This window comes from Hypanus sabinus, chromosome 21 (genome assembly GCF_030144855.1).
Source record: "Hypanus sabinus isolate sHypSab1 chromosome 21, sHypSab1.hap1, whole genome shotgun sequence".
NCBI lineage: Eukaryota > Metazoa > Chordata > Chondrichthyes > Myliobatiformes > Dasyatidae > Hypanus > Hypanus sabinus.
Genome location: NC_082726.1, coordinates 19,243,176 through 19,257,829, shown reverse-complemented (window position 1 = coordinate 19,257,829; position 14,654 = coordinate 19,243,176). Strand labels below are relative to the sequence as shown.

The following is a 14,654-nucleotide window of genomic DNA, read 5'->3' as shown; positions in this document are numbered from 1 at the left end:
CTCTTTCTTGCACATGCTGACAAATGACTACTCTCGAGTATTTAATACTGAAATATTGCAGAAGCAAGTCGCACTGTAGCAACACCCTAGAGAAGTGATTATCCAGATACTGTTTTCAATTTATGAATCTTCCTGCAGACACCATTGAGATACTGTAAAACTCTAATAGTCTGTCTTGGGTTGCAACCTTAATACCGTAACTAAAGTTTTCTTCCTCATTAAAAAAAAATATGGTTTAGTGAGGTCAGATTGGGCCTGATGGGAGAATGTTCTTAACTCAGAGAATAAATCAAATTGGTAAATTCTGGCCAGTTGAGCAGAGTAACCAGTTTCTGGACGTGTTAAGGGATTACCCAAGATGAGGTAGTTTTGATCATCTATGGTAGTTGGAAAAAGATTTCCCTTGATCTTTGACTTTGCTGTTTAGTCACTGAGATCAAGTGGCATGTACTCGCCGGAGTTTAGAAAAATGGAAGGGGGTATTTTGCTGAAACCTACTGAAAACACTGGGCAACAAAGATTTCGCTTCCTGAATACTTTAAGATCTTTCTTGGGCTGCTGATCATGAACATTGCCATGAAAATTCCCTATCATGCACAATTTTTTATTTGCCTATATTTATTTCAATTCATAATTCAAGTAAGAATAACTGATACCAAGATCGAGGAAGGCATTTCTGTTGGTCCACAAATCAAATCAATGACAGGCAATTCGTAGAACTTACAGTTAGACCAGAGAGAATCACATGAAAGGCAGTCAAGGATGTTGTTGAAAATTTTCTTGGCAACTACGTGGTGCTGCTGGTTGACAACATGCTTCAAGCATACAAAACCATGAAGTGCAACATGTCACTGAAGATTCATTTTCTGCATTTCCATTTAGACTTCTTCCCTGCAAATCCTGGCGCAGTCAGTGATGAGCATGGTGAAAGGTTTCACTAGGACATTGTAGTGATGGAGAAACAGGGTAACTAGAATCCATCAATAGTAAACACAAAGTACACTGCAGATGCTGTGGTCAAATCAACACGTACAAACAAGTTGGATGAACTCAGCAGGTCGGGCAGCATACGTTGACTGCTCATTCCCACGGATGCTGCCCGACCTGCTGAGATGTCCATCCAGCTTGTTGGTACATGTAGAATCCATCAATGCTAGCTGAATGTTGTTGGGGCACTTAAATGAGAAGCCTCACACACCACCCAGTATAAATGAAAACCACCAACATTTTTAGCTTAGTTGAACTATTGTAAAGCATCAGCACCATTATGCAACTATTCAATATTCAATAAAAGTTAATTTCTTCTTTCTCCAAATTCTCCAAGTAGTCTGAAATTATGTGTTCAGCTTCAAGTGGTTTATCATAAACAAAAACATTTCTGAGGAAGCAACATTTGAAAAAAATTATTGAAAGGCCCACACAGAGTGGACATGTAGAGGGTGCTTCAATAATGGAAGTCCAGGACCAAAGGACACAATCTCAGAATAGGACATCCCTTTAGAAAAGAGATTATGAGGGATTTCTTTAGCCAAAGGATGGCAAATCTGTGGAATTCATTGCCATGTATATTTAAAATAGAGGATGACAGGTACTCACTCAGGGCATCAAAGGTTATGGGGAGAAAGAGGAAGAATGAGGTTGAGAGGGATGCCCTGCTCGAGTGCCAGAGCGAGCTGAAAGGCCCAAATGGTCTAATTCTGCTCCTGCGTCTTATTGTCGAGGTCAAACAGAAGGGTTGAGGTCAAAGTGCAGGAGCTTTGATGGGAGAGCTGAGTGAAATTTGATAAAGCAAGCCAAGGTCTTTCTTTTTCCTTTAACCCAGTAGTTGCCAAAGGGATAGTAATGACAGTCAATGAAGAGGATCAACACAGCTACTCCTCCTATGAGATGTGGGAGATCAGTGAGAAAGCAAATGACCCAACAACAATGTTCACATGAAGTGTGACTAGCTGTAGCTCCTCTCAAACTGTGTTGGTCAGCTGGATTCACTGAGGAGGATACAGGATGCAGATTAAGAGCTTCATTGGGATGGTCACACTTCGGGTTCAATCAGAGTAGATAGGTCAACACCAGGAGGAAAAGGCAGGCAGGCAGCAATCCACGTGGCTATTCCTCTAGAACAGGTATACCACTTTGAAATGGTTGGGTGGGATGAGGGGAGTGTGCCTTTTAGATGAAAGCAGTAGCCAAGTTAATTGCACCATGACTGCATTTGGGATCATGATACTGTCGCAATCACAAAAACATGGTTGAGAGAAGGACAAGACTGGCAGCTGAATATTCTGGAATATAGGTGTGACAGAGGGGTGTGGGTGTTGCACAGCATCAGCAAGACCATAATTAAGCAACACTCAGGAAGATATCCTGGAAGGTTCAGTCAATGAGGTTGAATAAGAAAGGGGCGATTGCTATAGGTCTCCCAACAGTCAACAGGAATGAGAGAAAATCATGACGGGGTGTAAAAGCAACAGGGTGGTGATACTGGAGGATTTTAGTATGTCCAATATTGACCAGGACTGTCTTAGTGTAAGGGGCATAGATGAGGTGGTATTTGTAAAATGCATCCAGGAGATTTTTGAAGCTGTATGTAGAGTCCTACCGGGGAAAGGGCTATATTCAATTCTAACTTAGTGAATGAATATGCAAAGTGGTGGAAGAGTCTGCAGAAAAACCCATAAGGACAGTAACCATAATTCATCAAGTTTCAAGGTAGTTGTAGACCAAGGTAAGATTGGTCCTAGAGTTAGGACCACCAAAGGTGGGCTGCTTTCAACAGTGCAAGACAGGACTTGACAAATGTTGATTGGGAACAGCTTCCAGAGGAGGAAAACATCTGATAAATGGGAGTGTTTAAAGGCAGCGAGATCCTATAGCAGTAAATCCAAAGATGGCAAGATTAGGGAAAGACAGTTAACTGAAAAATAATTGAAAAATAAAGCACATCAGTTAGAATTCACACAAACTGCTGGAGGTCACAGAATCTATGGAGGGGAATAAACAGTATGTTTCAGGCTGAGCCCCTTCATCCTTTCTGACAAGAAAGGATGAAGACAGAAGAAGATGGGGGGGTGAGGGGAAGAAGTGCAAGATGGCAGGTGACAGATGAAACCAGGTCAGGTGGGAGGTAGATGCAGGAGGGGATGAAGTGAAAAGCTAGGAGGTGATAGGTTGAAGAGGTAAAGGATTGAAAGAGGAATCTGATAGGAGAAGAAAATCGGCCACGGGAGAAGGGAAGTAGGAGGGGACCAAAGATGGGTGATAGGTAGGTGAGGGGAAGAGAAGGGTTAAGAAGGGAGCCAGAACGGGGAATTGAAAAAGAGAAAAGGTGGAAGAGGGGAGATACTACCAGACGTTAGAGAAATCAGTGTTCATGTCATCATGTCACTTTTAGGCATTTGCTGTCAATTGCAGATTTATAAGCAATATAGGTTAGATCTTAAGTCAGCAGGGTGAGATGGGGACATTTGCAACTGTCTGTAAGCAAACATGTCTCAAGGTTGGATAACTTACATATTCTTTGATAACAAATGCACTTTGGATCTTTGAAATGGCCTTGCCAAGCATGACTAAGGAGAATCCCAACAACTTTTATAAGTAAATTAGAAGGCAGATAGGGAAAGCAGGTCCCTTCAGGAACAAACAGGGATGATTATGTGTGGCACCAGAGGATACAAATGAAGTTCTAAATGAATATTTCTCATTGATATTCAACAGGGATAAGGCTGTGGAAGATGGAAGGTTAGCAGAGTGAGATGCTGACTTTCTAAACATCTTTGCACCAGGAAAGAGGAAGTTTTAAAGATCTTAGCACACATTAAATGATTGACACAACCTATTCCAGGATACGATGTGAAGCAAGGAAGTTAATTGCTGAGGTTCATATATTCAAATGAACAGTACACATAAGCCAGGAAAGCACTGGAAATTTATCATTACATCACCAGAAGGGAAATGATTATTAAAAAATCTAAGGAACAGCTGCCAACATGAAAATTCATGGAGTAGATAGTGAGGAAGGTTGAGGTAAATAGATTAGTGGGAAAATTGGATGGATCCATGGCAGATTTAACTCTGATCAGACCACTTACATTCTCATTCAAGACAGTTACATATCACTAACAACAAAAGTTACAGCCCCCATCCCTGTGGTACACCACTACCCTCTTCCTCTTATCAACAAGCCAGTCTTGGATCTGCTAACTCTCTATCTTTTACATCATTTTCCCTATGAACGTTAATGAGACATATTCCTTTAGGACTTCACTCATATCTGCTGGCTTCACACATAGACATCCCTGTTTATCCTTGAAGGAACCTACTCTTTCCCTAGCTGCCGACACAAAAACTAACAATAGATAGTGAGGAACGTCGAGGTAAATAGATTAGCTGGAAAATTGGGTGGATCAGTGGCAGATGGTATTTAATCTAGACAAGTGAGAGATAATGCACTTTGGATATCAAATAACAGGACATATGGAGTAAATGGCAGGAGTCTCGGGAGAGCTTATGTAACAGAAAGACCTTGGGATATAAGTTCACAATTCTCTGAAAACAACGATACAAGTGAATAGCTGAGTGAATCCTGATGAAGGGTCTTGGCCAAAATGTCAACAACTATGCCACCTGACCTGCTGAGTTCCTTCATCATTTGTGTGTTGTTCTAAAACTAGAGGGCACAGGTTTAAAGTGAGAGGAGAGAAAGTTAAAGGAGGTCTGAGGGGTAAGCTTTTCCACACAGCTGTGACAAACTTAGACAAGTGTGCAGTGATGTATTCTGGGATGTTGACCCTTACAGGACATAAACAGTGAATGGCAGCGAGCTGAGGTGTATTGTTCAATAAAGACACTTAGGGGTACAAGTATATAGCTCTTTGAAAGTGGAGATGCAGAAGACAGGGTGGTGACAAAAGCATATGGGACTGAGTACAAAAGCTGGGGTACCATGCTGGTTGTAAAGATACTAGTTAGACAACTGGAGTATTGCACACATTCTATATGCTACGCTACAGGAAGAATGTGATTAAGCTTGATAGGGTGTAGAAAAGATTTAAAAGGATGCTGCCTGGATTAGAAGATTTGCATCATAAGGAGAGACTGGATAGATGAGAACTGCTTTCCCTAGAGCGGGGGTCGGCAACCTGCGGCTCCCGAGCCATTTGTGGCTCTTTCACCTCTGTGCTGCGGCTCCCTGTGGCTTTGGGAAATAATTGGTCAGTATTTAATTAAAATGTATTTTATGTTAGTTTGTTAGCTTTTGAAATGTAATTCTAAATTTGAAGATTATGGTGATCTTGTACAATCTAAGTGTGGCGACACATTTCCTCACAATTAGCCAGCATTCCGGCTAAGGGAGATAGCCTACGGGGGTTTGTGAGTACGCGTCTTTTGCAGCATCTGCGTCCATGGGGGCTGGGTTGAGGGAGGCTTAAAAGCAAGGCTGTTTAGTTCGAATAAAGTTATTCGACTGCAGTTTACTGACTGCGTGAGCACACCGCTACAACGTGTTTTTATCGCTATTAATATACGTCACCACTGCCAATACCTGACACCCGCCAGTGCGCGATTTCTTTAATTTTTCGATCCAAGGTAAGCCAACTATGGAGAATTCTAAAAAAAGAAAAGTGACTGAAGAAAACAGAACGTTTAATGATACGTGGACAGATTCATTTGCTTTCACTGTTGACGAGACTGGTTTACCGGTATGCTTAATATGCAATGAGAAACTAGCAAACAACAAAAAGTCAAATGTCGCAAGGCATTTCCAGAATAAACACGCAGCCTTTGCTCAAAAATATCCGGATGGAGATGAGAGAAAAAAAAGCCGTTTCGGAACTGATGCGGAAGGTTGATCTGAGCAAAAATCATTTCCAGAAATGGATGAAGTCTGGAAAATCAATGACATACGCCAGTTATATTGCCGCTCAGGAAATAGTCAGGCACGGGAAGCAGTTTACAGATGGTGAATATATAAAAGAATCTTTCATTAAGATTTCAGAACATCTATTCACGGACTTTAAAAACAAGAGTGAAATTGTGCAGAAAATCAGGGATATGCCCCTCTCTGCAAAGACTGTCAAAGACAGAACCATAAAAATGGCAGAAGACATCACAAGACAGCAAATTAAAGACATCAATTCAGCTGTGGCCTACTCGATTGCCTATGACGAGTCTAAAGACAAAGGTGATATTGAACAAATAGCGTTGTTCTGCCGGTATGTAAACTCTGCCGGGCCACAGGAAGAACTGATTGAGTTGATACCTCTAAAAGACCAAACACGGGGGGAGGACATCTGTGAGGCTGTCTTGAATTGTTTAAGAGCCAAAGGAATAAAGACCACCCATCTGGTGTCAGTAGCTACTGATGGGGCGCCGAATATGACGGGAACGCACAAGGGATTTGTGGCTTTACTGCAGAAGTCGCTGGACAGAAAGCTGCTGACTTTTCACTGCATCTTGCACCAAGAGGCACTGTGCGCTCAAACATTTCCTCCGGAATGCACAGAAGTAATGGATGTTGTCATTCAGATTGTCAATAAAATAATGGCAAAAAGTTTAAATCACCGTCAATTCCGTTTGTTACTGGACTAGCTGGAAAGCGCATATTCTGATCTCCTGCTGCACAACAAAGTCCGGTGGCTGTCCAAAGGGGAGGTGCTGAAACGCTTTGTCGCGTGTCTGGAAGAAGTGAAAACTTTCCTGGGCAGCAAAGGGCTCACCTTTCCTGAGCTGGAACAGCCAGAGTGGCTGGAAAAGCTACACTTCATGGTAGACATGACAGCACACCTGAACACGCTGAACACAGCTCTTCAGGGGTAACGACGTACAGCCCTGCACATGTTGGAGGATGTTTTGGCATTCGAGCGCAAGTTGACAGTGCTTGCCAGAGATTTACAGAAAGGCACATTGTCTCACTTCCCCAATTTGACAAGAGTTCAAACAAGGTCACGACATGATAATTTCGGAGTATTTACATTCTGCAATCATCGCAATGCAAACATCGTTTGGGAAACGCTTCTGTGAGTTCAGAGAGGAAAAAAACACATTATCCTTCCCGGTCACTCCCTTAAGCATCGATCCTTCCCTACTGAATACGACTGCATTGGCAGGTGTGAGTCAACCTGACCTTGAGATGGAACTGGCCGACATAGCCGACAAAGACATATGGGTGTCCAAGTTTAGACGCTTGACAGCAGACCTTGAAGATGTTGCCCGTCAGAAGGCCGTTCTTGCTCAGAATCACAAATGGAGTGATATTGAAAACCTTCCAAAACCGGACAAACTTGTGTTCGAAACATGGAATGCTATGCCCGACATTTATGTAAACATGAAAAAGTATGCGCTTGGAGTCCTGTCGATCTTTGGATCCACATATGTATGTGAGCAGGTGTTCTCCAACATGAACTTTATTAAAAACAAACATCGCGCACGCCTCACAGATGACAGCTTGCGATCCTGTGTAAAGATGAAGGTGACGTCATACAGCCCTGATGTGCAGACGCTGTGCGCTGAGGTCCAGGAGCAGAAATCCCATTAACCAAGTATGATAAATATTTTAATTGCCTATTATTTTACGTATATTCATATTTTTTCATTGTTCAGTGAAATAGTCCTTTAATTTTTCAGGCTGACAGCTGGCTGATGTTATTTTTGGTTTGCTGCTGGCGGAAAATTTAAGTTCGGCGTTTTTCATAAATACAAGAAGGACTCAAATAGACATTGAGTATTTTACTTAAAAGTAACCTTCAACCCAACGTCTTTTTTTCGGAGTTCAAAATGTTTTTGTTGCATGCAGAAATGTAATTTCGTTTTCTCTGCAGGAGTTCATCAATTTCATAAATGCAACACATTATAGTTTGTTTATACATAGCATAAAGGCAAAAAAAAACGTTGTATGCAGTGTTATTTCATTTTAAATGTCAAACGGGTTTTGCGGCTCCCAGTGTTTTCTTTTCTGTGGGAAACGGGTCCAAGTGGCTCTTTCAGTGGTAAAGGTTGCTGACCCCTGCCCTAGAGCATAGGAGAGTGAGAGGTGACCTGATGACATTTTAAGGTCATGAGGGGCATAGATGTCAGTGCTCTTTCCATGTTAGCATAGTCTAAAACTACAAACCCCATTTCCAGAAAAGTTGGAAAAGTTTAGAAGATTCTAAATTTGTGTATATTTACAAAATAAATTAAGTTAGTCTGTAAAATTATTGAAAATCTTTTCTTTATACTTTTGTCAGTTAAATATGGGTTCACGTGAATTAACATATCACAGATTTTGTTTTTATTGCATTTTGGAAAATATCCCAACTTTTCTGGAAATGGGGTTTGTAGATAGCAAGGGTTTAAAGTGAGAGAAGAAAGATATGAAGGGACTCTGAAAGGTAAATTCTTCCACACATGGGGTAGCAGACATCTAGAATGAGCTAGCAAGGGAAGTGGTAGCAGTTATAATGACAATAATTAAGTTACATTTGAACAGATACTTGGATAGGAAAAGAGTAGAGAGATGCAGGCCTAATGGGATTAGTGAAGATGGGTATAAAAGCTAGCATTGACGAAGTGGGCTGTGTCTCTATACACTCACTCCAACCTCCAGCACAGATTTCAGTGCTCTGGATACAATGGAAACCTAAGTTTTGGTATGTACTGGGTAGGTTGGATGGATCTCTCCCAGTCCCTTATGTTTGTGCATTCAAATGTAGTAGCTGAAATTACAATCTGCTCTTAAAATGGAGTTGAAAAACTCCAAAGTTCAAAGTTGAAGATTTAGCCAAATATGACAGTTACTTGTAGCAGTTTCATCCATCCAGATGTAGATATATGTGACATAAAGCTATTGACCCAAAAATGACAAAAATAGTTTTACTCTGATTAACTCCAAATACAGTGGATTACGGTTATTTGGGACACATCAGGACAAGTACATTATGGCACAATTAAACAGCTGCCCCAATTAGCTGAAGTTTCATGGAACTAATTAAAAAAGTATAAAAGAGACAAACTACAGTTTAACTGAGTAACAATTTCTGTATTTAAATGAAATACAGAACAAATTAGAACTATATTAATACCTTTACAGGATTATAAAACTATATTAGTTCCCTGTAGCTCTGGAAGGAACTACACTACTGTGTCCTTTTAATTGACTGTAAATGAACAAAATCAGTGCAGACACCTAGTGTAGATAATAGTTTGTCGATAATTGTCAATTGTCGATAATTGCATCCTCCAAATCTTTATTTTCAATGTTACATTCAAGATGATTGTTGATACCTTCAAATTCTTCATAGTTCCTAACTTGAAGTAGTGAAATCATTTCATTTTCACTCATTTCTGGCATCTTTAAGCCTGAATGCTTGAAATAGTAGTGAGCAAAATGATTCCAAATTGTCTTACTGATCATTTCTTGCCAATTATAAGTGACAAAAATTGCTGCTTTTTGAACACAAGCACATGCAACTGACGCCATTTAAAAACTGTTTGCTCTCATCACAGTGTAGTGTCTAACAACCACACAAGGGGATGCATCTGATGCAAGTTAGAAACTGTTCAGCAACAGTTTCCTGTTCCAGTTAAGCAGCACAGTGCTCCAAATAAACAAAGGCTATTTAATAAATTAGTTTTTTTTAAAGAGTTGTCAAAAATAGCCATCTGCCTCAATTAATCAATAGTCCAATTAACTGGAATCCACTGTATTGCACACCTAACCAAATACTTTGAAGTGCAACCACATTTGTAGATTTTGCAAAATTTCATGAACAGCAATTAGCTGACTTACTTGGTTGAGGGAGGAATGACAAATGGAACCTCCCTCACCTTTTGTAAACAATGCCACAGATTCTTAAAGAAAGAATAACCACTTTAGCCAACGAGCTGTCAATAATGAAGCATTTCTGGACAACGTGGGTAAGGAAGATCAAAATGGTGCTGTAGACTTTCCATAAATGGCTCAATTGTTGGGGAAGAATTTCCCAACTCTTTTCCACAATTAACAATATCCCAAAGGGAAGTATCTTCTTGGGGTTAGATTATTGCCATAATTGTTGACAGCTTGTAGGTGGGGAAACCTTGTGACCCAAAAAAGATACAGCATGTTGCAAGCAATACTCTGCTGTGGTGTGGGATTTGATCTTATGAGTCAAGGAACAGGTGGTGCCATAACAGCCTAGTTGATACTGTGCAGATGAGTGAATTTAATCTTACTTATGGGAAAATCAAAATTATTGCAAGTAATTATGTTGTTAATTTGTGCAAAGTTTCCTATATTATTTTAACATTATTAATCTACACAAAATAATGGAAAAACATGAAAATATTTATAATACACTGCTAATATTAAAAATAAGAAGTAATGTATGCATAAAATTATTCCCCTATGCAGCAAGCTGTAACATCAAGAAAGGTTGATCTATTGATTGTATCAGATGAACATCACCCTTGACAACAACATTGTAGTAATCAGTGTGGCGACCATCATCAGTTTCAGAAGCAATGGAAAAGGCTCTTTCACGTTTGCTGTTAAGGCTGGTCCAATAGCAAGTTTTTAAACTTTGAAAGCAAGGACTGAATTCCTCACCAAAAGTGATGAAAGCAGAGAAATTCAGGGAACGTGGCTTGGTGTCGTCACAGATGTTCCCAAGTTCAAATTTCACAGACATAAATAAATGACAGCTAATTATGCTCCCTGGTGTACAGGCTTGAAACTGCTTTATCAGCAAATACCAAGAGTATTCCAGGGGAAGAATTAACTACTGCTTAGCTCTTATTGATGTTCTCTTTTCACAAATGCAAATCTTTCCCCTTTTGGGACTTTCAAATTCTTGGGCATAAATAGGGGTTATAAACAATCTCGCATTAAATTAATGAAACTCTATGTACATAACAGTTGGTATATTCTGCAAAGCTTGTGCAAAGGAATGTCACTTATCTTCCAGTTGCAGATATACATCTTCACTACATGGTAAATAATGTGATCACCTGGATGTTCAATATCAGAAGACCACATCCGTATCTAATTTCCTTTTCTTAGTTGCTCTGTACAACACAGCAGTAAGATAGGAGAGAACAGAAACCTCTCGCATGATAGAGACAGGGACATGGACAGCATCGCACTTGCGATTGAGATCTCCTGCTTAAAATGTACTACCTACAATTATGCTTTTTCACCTAATGTCAATATGTTATTCAAAGAATATGCATGTTATTCAAAGAAAGTTTGCTAATAAGGATACTCACCCAAATTGGAACGATCTTGTATGTGCTGCAGTAAGCAAACAACCACCCTCTCAATGATATTTCCCCAGCCACCCACAGCCCAAACCCGCGTTTAGTTTTATAGGTAACTGGAAGATGAAATAAAAGCATAAACTATTTTCTAAAAGAGGAGAAAATTCAAACCTCCAAGGTACAAAGGGACTTGGGAGACCTCCTGATGGGATTCCCTAAAGGTTAATTTAATTTTAAGTTGAGTTGGTAGTGAGGAAGGCAAATGCAATGTTAGTATTTGAGAGGACTAAAATATAAAAGAAAGAATGTAATGCTGAGGCTACATAAGGTACTGGCGAGGCCTGATTCAGAGTATTGTAAGCAGTTTGGGCCCCGTTATCTCAAAAGAGATGTGCTGACATTGGAGAGGGTTCAAAGGAGGTTCATGAAAATGATTCCAGAAATGAAAGGGTTATCTCATGAGGACTGATGGATGGCTCTGGGCCTGTACTCACTGGAATTCAGAAGAATGGTGGGGGGGTGGGGGGAGATCTCATTGAAACCTATGAAATATTGAAAGGTCTCAAAAAGGTGGATGCGGAGAGGATGTTTCCTACATTGGGGGAGTCTAGGACAAGAATGCACACCCTGAGAATCTGGGGATGTCCATTTAGAATGGAGATAAGGAGGAATTTCTCTAGCTAGACAGTGGTGAATCTGTGGAATTTGTTGCCAGACAAGCTTGGGGAGGCCAAGTCATTGGGTATATTTAAGGCAGAAGTTGATAGGTTCCTGATTAGTCAGGGCATGAAGCATTAAGGGGAGAAGGCAGGAGATTAGAGCTCAGAGGGAAATGGATCAGCCATGATGATTTGATGGAGTAAACTCGATGGGCCAAAGGGCCTAATTCTGCTCTTGTATCTTATGGTCTTATTTTAAGCATTAACAATCACCACTATTTTCTGCTCAACCCTCCAAGCCAATTTTACCAGTTCCCACCAGTCATACACTGAAGGCAACTGTTAGGGATCCTTCTGGTGTTATGAAATTATGAATAGCATAACTGTAAATTAATTAAAATGTGAACCAGTCTTCAAGAAATAAAACCGGTAGGAACTCAGTGGGTCCAGCAGCATCTGTGGGGGTGGGAAGGAACTGTGGATGATTCAGGTCAAAACACTGAATGATGATCTCCCCCACCCCTTCACAGACATTGTTCCATTGCCAAGTTCCTCCAGCACATCGCTAGTTGTTCAAGATGACAGCATCTGCAGTCTCTTCAAACAATGAGACACAGGAATGGCAATCATCCCAGAGGCTTAAACATGATGGCCTCAGAACCCCGATTCAGAACCTTAGCATAAACAGACAGACAATCTTGAAATACACTTTGCAGACAATATTTTTTCTTTCAGAGCACTGGAACACACACACACACACACCTCTACACAAGTGCACAGTGCAAGACACAATATCTTGTTCATTACCACTCTTGAAATCTTATAATTTAAACCACATCTAAAACTGTAAGTATTAATTCCTTGTGTGGCCAGGGAACACGAGATTTCAGAAATTACTTGCATCACACTCACCAGCTGAATGGCAATCATTAGCACAGTCTTCAGTGTAAACGCTCGGTCACATATGTCAAAGAGGTCCTCCAGACTTGGTCCGAGCAGCTCCAGTACCATAGCATTATATTTACTGCATGGTCCAAAGTAATAAACCTGAGGAATTCCTTCAGCTGAAAGAAAAAAGACAAAAGACAATTTACCAAAAAACACAAATAGATATATATATATATATATAGATACACACACACACACACACACACACACACACACACACACACACACATATATAATTAATTGGAGCAGGATCTGGCCCATTGAGCCTGCTCCACTATTCAATAAAACCATGGTTGATCTAGCTATGAACTTTGCTCCACCTACCTGCCTTTTCCCCACAATCATTTATTCCCATGTTATGCAAAAATTGATCTAACTATGCCTTAAGTATATTTATTGAGGTAGGTTCTCCTATTTCCCTGGGTAGAGAAGTCCACAGATTCCATTCTCCCTGAGAAAAGTAGTTTTTCCCTCATCTTCATCCTAAATCTCATCTCTGAAATCTTGAGGTGATGTCTCCTAGTTCTAGTCTCACCCGTCGGTGAAGACAACTTTCTTGCTTACCTTTCTATCTTAACTTTCTCTTACATAATTTTGTATGCTTCTATAGTATTCCCTTTCGGTCTTCTGAATAAAAGTGAGTATAATCCCGGGCAACTCAACCTCTCCTCATAGGCTAACCCTCCCATCGCTAGAATCAACCTGGTGAACCTCCTCTGCTCCAAAGCCTCCAAAGTATATCTCTTCAACTTTTAAATGGATTTTAAAAAAACTTTTGAAGGGATCATACTTCTAAGGGCTCTAAACAATCTTACTTTGAAAAGACGACAGCAGGGAAATTTATTCCAACATAAAGTCAACTTTGAAAATTCAAATTCTTAACCATTCCATAGTAGGTATTGTTTTGGTGTCAGCTTAATCAGTAATTAATTTTAACCACAAGACGATTAACATCAAAAACGTAGATATAAATATAAACAAGATTAAACAAATTAGAAAAAAGTGAAAGTACAGGGTTGAACATAACAGGGAGCCATTCAGTGACGACATCAGCAGTCAAAACGGATTAACATTGGTCACTGACAATGTTGATGAGCCAAATTGCTTCCTGTGTTGCAAACTTGCAATGTTGTTTGATCCAGTTGGCTTTGAATTGCCAGTGGGCACAGATTAATGTCCTCAAGTTATTTACATTTAACGGTTCAAATTTACAGAAGAATTTTAATTTTAGAACATATTTATTTCCATTTTGAGATATTCTCACATTTTCTCTGTACAGTAGTTGTGGCACTCATGAGAACCTTGACTAAAGTCTGGATACCTTAAGGGAGAAACATTTATTGTAATCTCCTTAAGGGAGAAACATTTATTGTAATCTCCCTAATGTTTCCCTTCCTCCTGGTGCCTTAAATCCTGAGTTTTGCAATGGCAGGTGGACTAAATTCTGCTGGAAGTGGCTCACAAGAATCTAAACCATAAGGTTCAGAAGCTAATTTGCCCTAAGGTAACTTCAAAAGTCCGTCTGCCAACCAAATATTGGTAAATGGTTTCATAGCAGGAGCTGCCAAATGGTCATGATTCCATCCCTGCATACTCAGCCCAGGAAGTGAACCTACTTTATTCTTGCAAATACAGCATGGTGACAGTAGCCTGCATCACTGACAACTACATTTGTAGAAAAACTTTAAATATAGTTCCAATGTGCCTCAATGAACTGTACTCACAAGCTATCTGATCCTCTGTTGTTGCCAGAGCCACCATCGATTCCTGTAGTTTGTAATCAGTGCTGCCTATATTCACTAGTGACTGGCCCTCATTGGACATAGTACACTA

The 14,654-nt window shown here is 40.1% G+C and overlaps 1 protein-coding gene across 3 annotated transcripts in view; it reads right to left on the bottom strand.

Moving 5' to 3' along the window:
- LOC132378840 (casein kinase I-like) overlaps positions 1-14,654 on the bottom strand; it is a 240,123-nt gene that overhangs the window by 62,027 nt on the left and 163,442 nt on the right. For all 3 annotated transcript variants that reach the window (XM_059946093.1, XM_059946091.1, XM_059946094.1), the window contains exon 5: positions 12,786-12,937. In XM_059946093.1, coding sequence (XP_059802076.1) covers positions 12,786-12,937 — 152 coding nt within the window. The remainder of the gene's footprint in view (positions 1-12,785; positions 12,938-14,654) is intronic.